Here is a 7,685-nt window from a genome sequence, read left to right as displayed (position 1 = left end):
GTTTTTTGCCGCTCTCCGAGCCCCGCCCTCCTCACTAACTAGCCAGAGCTACTAAGAAACAGCGCCATAAAGCAACGCAAGTTCTACCGGCTCAGCACACGCTTCTACCTCGCCCACACTTTCTACGTCAGTCGAAGAATCCTGGCCAATCAACGCGCAAACACTACAGTTCCACAAGCAATTGTCAAACGTTTTGTCCAATCCGATATAGAACGACGGGCATTCTAACACCGCCCCTTCTTCCTCCCGTCCATTGTCTCTCTGACAGAACCAATCACTGCTTTGCAAATATGAATAATTCAGTAGCCTCTAAATAGAATGACGCAGCGAGTTTTGAAAGCGAATTTTTTTCTAAGTAAGAGGGAGGGGAAAAAAAACTTTACCCCCCTAAAAAGCCAGGACGTAGCTACGTAACCTGACGTTGGCCTAAAATTCAAGAGAGCGTGTGTATGGGTGTTTTGGTGGACCGTAGACGCTACTAGCGGCTCGTAGGGTGATGGTGGTTTTCTTTGCTTCTTTATGTCGTTTTTACCATTACTAGGCGAGAGAATTCCAGCGTGTGCCCACACTCAACAGCCATCGTTGATGCGGCCTTCTTATTGAAAAAAAGAAAGGAAAGAAACGCTGAAGAAAAAAAAAGAGGAGTGCTAGAGACGATGCCGCAGCCGAAGTCCCGAAAGATTGCCATCCTGGGCTACAGATCAGTGGGTGAGTACAGCAGGTGCCGGCTGAGCATAGCGTTTGGTGATTATGACGTGGGTAGATGACGGGGCGCTCTTCGCGCGTGGCGGTTTAATGACGCAGTTGTGGCCCCGCAGCGTGTGCTGGTGGTGGTGAGCGGGGCAGGGGTAGGGTGTAGGCCGGCAGGCGAGCAGCGTTAGTAGGGAGGCTCGTCCTCCTCGTGTGTGTGTGGCGGGGAGGCCGCGGGAGAGGAGGTACCCCCCCCCCCCTTGCCCTTGTCACCGGGCCCTGCTGCTTCCATTTTGAGTGTTCTGGGTGGTGGAGTCGGGCCCCGGTTGTTCCGAAGCTACGTGAGCAAGTCCCCCCCCCGGCTTGGGGCCGGCCGGCGTTGTAACGTAGTGAGGAGCCAGGTGGCGCACATGGTGGCAGGCGGCACCCTGCGCCAACATATGGTAACGCCGGACGGGGCTTAGTTTTGGTTTTAGCTTTGTTACTTGAGGCTTAGAGTAGACAATAAGTCCTGCTGAATGGCAGGTGGTTACAGTTCTGTTGTCTCTAGTGACCGGGTGGGGGATTTCCCCAGGGAAATCCCCCACCCTCTAGTTTGAGGGGAAAACACCTTGGGGGGAAACGCAGCCGCGGCTGATGTAGAGAGCAACGTGCTAGAAGTTTATTAGCTGGCGATGCGGGCTTAGCTAGTGCAGTTGGGGAAAAGTCCCCGCTCCGAGGATCTGTCAACTGCTATCCCCGGAAGTTGGATCGCTCAGTCTGTCACTACGTGGCCAAAGCAGTAGATGTTTAAAGTTCCTGTTTGGAGGTCTCATCTGATCCCAGGCCTAGTTACTGGCGAGTACTCCCTCGGCTACCCTGCTGGGATTCCGATCTTAGTGTCATGTATTTTTTTTTTTTTGTTAGTGGCTAGAAATACCCTAAATGCTATTGAAGTTGTACTTTATTTACTTTTTCAATTTATGGATTCTTCTTGCCAAAAAAAAAAAGTGCACAGTCTGATGAACCAAAAAAAAAAAAAAAAAAAAAGCAATAAAGCAAATATCTTAATTATAGCTGACCTCCGTTCAGTATGTAGGCCATATAGTTATCTTGGTTGAATCCTTGACTGTTGGCAGGCACAGACGGCTTAAAATTAATCTAAAACATGCATATTTAACTCTTTAAAAACTTTTATTATTCACCTTTCCAAAAGCTCAAGGCAAGGTACTGAAGTATAAAATCCGTACAAAAACATCAAATAAAAATGTTGCACCAGATCTACCAAACGGTTTCCCCTACCCCCCCCCCCCTCCCCCCTTGTTGCTATTAGCTCACTGACCTAACTCAAAAGCTAGTTAAGTGTATTAACTTGATCCAATGTGATGTTCCTTACTTGGAATACTTGATAGAGAAGAGGGTAATAAATTAAATTTGTTTGCTGACCCTTATTCCCTATGGACAGAAAATGGGGAAATCCCTTTAGTATATCTGGCCTATTGAAGGCAATTTTGTTCCATTAATTGCTAGCAGGGGTTAAACACTGCTAGAACTTTTACATTCTTTATCAGTTTCAGATCACAGTTTATCTAGACATATTAAGAGGTCTATATGTTTGCTGACCGACCTATCATCAAGTTGGCAAGGGTTGATATGGTAGTCTGCGGTTAAAGCTGTGGTCGTGATTTTTAATTTTTATACATTTTTAGATTGTTTTTTCCTTAGCATGTGCAGGGCTTTTTATGCTTCTGTAGGTGTCTTCTGAACAATTTGATGTTGCACTTGTGTAAAAAAAAAGAGAATGTTTGTGGGTTGGTTTTTTTTGTTTTGGGTTTTTGTTTTGTGGCCTGTTTCTGTTTATTATTTTTGGGTTTCTAGCCGAGTGAGAACTGGAGCTGGAATCTTATAGTGTGGCATAGTTTGCAGGTACCTTGTAAATATTTCCCTATTTCTATAATCTCTCAGCTTGCCTAGTCCTCATAATACAAAACATAGTAGTGTACATCTGCCACCTGTCCTTGCAGCTAGTGGATGTTGTATTTAATGCATTATAAATATAAACTATGAAATATAAAATTCCAGTAATTGGACATCAAATTGCAGCCAACATAACTCCCAATAACTGGCACTTATCCTTTGTTAAAAACTTTCATACCTTCGTTCATCTGACTCTCCTCTCCTGTACTTATGTATATCTTCCAGTTACCCCCTCCCCTGTTCATTGTAATTTCCTTTCCTTCTCAGTTTTTTGTAAACCGACATGTGTCCTACGAATGCTGGTATAAAAAAGTTTTTTTTTAAAAATAAATAAAAAACTGAGCTCTCTCCCTTCCACCATTGCAACGATAGTCCTTGGCCGGGGGGCTATGCAGCAGGATTCCTTTCAGAACCCTGAAGTCATGGTCCCAGTCATTAGACCAGGACATGACTGGTATTTCTTCCTCTCCTGAGTCTGTGAATACTGACTTTGTCTCCAGGCCTAGCTGCTCTACTGATCAGGACCCATGACCCAGGAATCAAAATAGAATAGAATCTACTTTATGGTTAGCTGAACTCTTGACATCAAAAGATGTCTGTATTCTTATTTAACTGATACATTGTCCCCCTCAATCTCTGCTATTCAAATTAACTATCAAGCCTCAAAGGTGCTTTGAGACCATGCCCTGCACTTAATAGGAACATAAGAACATGTCATACTGGGTCAGACCAAGGGTCCATCAAGTCCAGCATCCTGTTTTCAACAGTCACCAATCCAGACCATAAGAACCTGGCAAGTACCCAAAAACTAAGTCTATCCCCTGCTACTGTTGCTAATAATAGCAGTGGCTATTCTCTGTCAACTTAATAGCAGGTAATGGACTTCTCCAAAAACTTATCCAATCCTCTTTTAAACACAGCTGCATTTACCACATCAAGTAGATGGAATAATGGCCTAACCCTTGTTCCGTCGGGGGCACCGGGAGGATGGCCCCTAAGTCCAGGAGTCGGTCGAGTGTCTGACATACTATATGTTGTTTCTTCACCGGGCCACAGGGAGAGAAGAGAAACCTGTCCCTTAGGGGTCGAGCAAATTCTAAAGCATAGCTGTGCTGTAGAATATCAAGAACCCATCGGTCTGAGGTAATTTTGACCCACTCCTCATAGAAGAGGGAGAGACGTCCCCTATCCTGGGGGTCGAAGAGTAGGCTGGCAATTCTTCATTGGGAGGACTTGGAAGGGACCCCCTGAGGGAGGCTGTCCCGATCTGGTCTTCGACCAGGACTGCGACTGTGAGGAAGGTGGTCTTTGCGAGGCTGATCTTAAAGACCCATCCTTCATGATGAAGAAAAAGCTCGTGCCCATGAGCGAGGTAGAAGGACAGATAAAACCCTTGGCCAGGTTCTCTTGGATATATTCAGTCATTGCTCGGGTTTCGGGCACCAAAAGCGGGTAGGACCTACCCGTAGGAGGCGTTGTGACTGGCAACAGCTTGATGGGGCAATCAAACTTGCTTAGAGGTGAAAGGATATCTGCCTTCTGCTTGGAAAATACATCTTCAAAATCTGTGTATGGAGGCGGAAGGCCAGAAGCAGTCACTGCTAGGGGAGTCGCAGGAGAGATGCCACCTTCTTGAGCAATGTTTGACAGGCTGAGCTCCACTCAGTGAGCTGTAGAGTTCCCCAGTCAAACTGGGGGGAGTGACGCTGAAGCCACGGCAATCCCAAGACCAATGGATGAATGAATTTCTCCAGAATGAAGAGTTCAACCTCTTCCTCATGTAAGGTTCCAGTGAGAAGATGGATGGGTGCCGTCACTTGGGAGATCCTTGTGGGCCAACGGTTCACCGTGAATAGAGGAAATGCGTAGTGGTGTCTCAAGAGTGCGAGTGGAAATAATCAGGAGGGTGCACCAAGTCATTAAGGATGAAATTCCCTCCAGCTCCTGAATTGATTAGGGCTAGGACTGGGAACGAGCGAGAGTCCCAAGTCAAGGTGACTGGCAAAGACAGTTGAGGGGCCGGAGAAGTAGCGCCCAAGTTCAGGACCCCAACTGAACTTAGACCCGGGAGTTTCTGGACGGAGAGGGACAGGACTGGAGGCAGTTGCTGGAAGCCCTGCAGTACAGGCACAGACCCGAATGCCTCTGAGGTGTTCCGGAGACAGGCGCCCTCGATCCAGCTGCATGGGCTCTGCCGTTTGCATCATAATGCAGAAAAGCTTGCATATTCATTTTATTTTTTTTTTGTTTAGGTTTCCTGCACTAAACTTTTAAAAGTTGTTAGTGTGGCAGTTTTCTCTGTTTTTCCTATTTGTCTGGATAAAGCAATTTAATCTTGAAAATATACTAGGATTTTAGATAATGGAAACATATTTTGATAATTTTAACAAGGAAGTAAAATAAGGATAGACCTGTTAAAAGCTTATGCATTAAAAAAACATTTTAAACAGAACATTTTTCATACCATCCCTCTAAACTCATTTCCCGTTCCCTTTCACCATTTTTTAATCTTCTTAGGTGAAATAAGTAGATTTTTTGGTGTCTGGCTGCCGTGTTTGGATCTTTACATATGTAGGAAAATTGAAGGTGTTCAGCTAGTGAGCTTTCTAACATTCAGGTTCTGCTGGATGGATTTGTGGACAACTGATGTGGGTAAGAATCTGAGAAATACTTCCACATGTCTAATAAAACATTTGACTTTTCATCATTTATCTTGACCAAAAGTTGCTCTGTTCATAAAACTGTACATTTCTATTGTCCATAAAACCATCTTCAGAGGGTGGGTATCCTCCAACCATTTGCTCACAAATCATTGAGTGCCTATTAGAAACTTCTTGTCATAACTTCCTTCCAACTTCGACAGAAAAAGTGACCAAAATAATGGAGTAATCCTCTAATTTAACTTGTCTTAGCATGCAATTCAGATAATTTTTTCTTTTCAAAAGGCAGTTTTATCAATTCCTTCCATATACAGTGCATAAATGTGTGATTTCTTTTTGATGATGCATTTTTATCTGACTCTGCAATACCCGCCTTGAGTGCCCAACTTGGGTGCATATACATCTTACATTGAATTTTATATTTCCCTGAGAGTCATTCCATCTTCATTCTTTCTGATAGCTTCCCAGGATATCTGTTACATAAATCGGATTGCCATTTATCAAGAAGAGCATTATGTATTTGAATGTTAAGGGTATCCAGTATTTACTTTGAGTGAATTGATTTAATGCCATGCCTTTTTAAAAGTACAAAGAAATAGCTACTGTCAAATTTGTCTTTAAACTTTGTACAGAATATTTGAGGTCAAGAAGTCATTTTTTTTTATTTATATTTTTTTTTTAATGCTAGCCCCACTTTATCCTACATATCAGAACATTTTTTAGCCTGAAATCTGGTATTGCCTGACAGGGGTAATAGTAATGATCATGAAGATGAGATGTAGTATCTGCCTGCTAACTTCCAGTCCCGTCTGACCAGCTGAATAATTTCACTCAACTTCCTTGGAGAGGTTATTCTTGCTTGCACATCGAATGTCACATTTAGAGGCTGGGCAGTCTGCTCTTTGACTTCCAAAGGGGAGCACCTTTTACCATCGCTAGCATGCCTAAGTAAGCAAACCATATATCCATACAAAATTGGGAAACCCAAACTCCTTAACAGACTGTGGTACTATTGTAAAACTAATTACCCCAGGTCACATTTGAGTAACCCTGGACATTTCCACTGTTTGAGATATGAGGTAGATATAGGAATTCAGTTTTATACGAATTGCAACCTCTTTTTGCTATCCTGAGTGTTGCTAATCAGTATTTACCTTCAAAACCAGGGTTCTCAACCTTTTTCCCATCGTGACACACCTGACAGGCCACGCTCACATGTGTGACACACTACTTTTTATTTCTGCTGTGAATTGTAATGAGCAAAGGTCCAGTAATTATTTTTATTGTTTAAAGTGACACAAGGAAAAGATACATATTCTGTCTGAACAGAAATTGCATAAATAGTAAACATCCCACACCAAAACAGCACCAATTTCCAGCACCCACCTTACCTAAGAAAAGGCAACACTGAAAATATTACACCAGGCCTTAAGAAACCAGTACATTTCCTGTTAGGAAAACTGACCAAGTCAGGCTGCTACACGCCAGCAGAAAACCTCACCTGAATCACATCTGCTGACCCTCAACTAATAAGAATAAAGAGACCAAAACGCATAACTAGAAGCATGCAGACAAAAACTGAATTGGAAACTGCAACAAGCCAGAGACTCTGTATGCAGTGTAATAAAAGAAAAAAGAAACATCACCCATCCTTATATAAAACAAATTAAGAAATATAAAATCAGTAGCAGTAAAACCATACTAACAAAAAGAACAGATTATTTCAAAACATTGAGTGGAATATCCAATAATTAAAAACTCCTCATATAAAAAATTTCTAGATACCAATAAAATATTTAAAAATAGCAGACACAAAGACCCAGTAATGAAAAATAAGGATACAAATTTTTTTTTCCTCTGCGTACCTGGGAATGTTTGATATCCAGGTCTCCTGAGATTGTTTTGAATTAGCAGGAGGAGGGGGTGGTTTGCTTGGGAACTTTCTCCTCTCTGTCACACACCAGCGCTCTCTCACACTGGCTCTCAATTACACAACTATACACATATGCTCTTTCTCACTTAAGTAGGCTCTTAATTAAACATTTACTCTCACGCTATCTTTTCACTTACACACAGGCTTTCAATCACACACATACATGCTGTCTTTCTCTCACACACAGACTCTCATTCACATGCTTACAAACATGCTCTCTTTCTCTCATTTACACACAGGCTCTCAATCATACATGCTCCCTCACCTAAACCAGCTCTCAATCACACACACACATGCTCTCTTACTTATACACACAGGCTCTTAATCATACATACACATGATCTCTCACACACAAAGGATCTCAATCATACACACACACACTCTTACACACACACTCTTTCACACAAACAGGTTTTCAATCACAAACTTACACATACAGGTTCCCA

The 7,685-nt window shown here is 42.8% G+C and overlaps 1 protein-coding gene across 1 annotated transcript in view; it reads left to right on the top strand.

Moving 5' to 3' along the window:
* The first annotated feature begins 314 nt into the window (after window positions 1-314).
* The window catches only part of RHEB (Ras homolog, mTORC1 binding), a 123,108-nt gene continuing 115,737 nt past the window's right edge, over window positions 315-7,685 (top strand). The window contains exon 1 of the mRNA XM_029588427.1: window positions 315-708. Within this exon, the coding sequence (XP_029444287.1) occupies window positions 657-708 (52 nt within the window). The 5' untranslated portion in view covers window positions 315-656. The remainder of the gene's footprint in view (window positions 709-7,685) is intronic.

This window comes from Rhinatrema bivittatum, chromosome 2 (genome assembly GCF_901001135.1).
Source record: "Rhinatrema bivittatum chromosome 2, aRhiBiv1.1, whole genome shotgun sequence".
Lineage (NCBI taxonomy): Eukaryota > Metazoa > Chordata > Amphibia > Gymnophiona > Rhinatrematidae > Rhinatrema > Rhinatrema bivittatum.
Note: the sequence above shows the minus strand (reverse complement) of the source record. Positions and strands in the feature narration are given on the sequence as shown.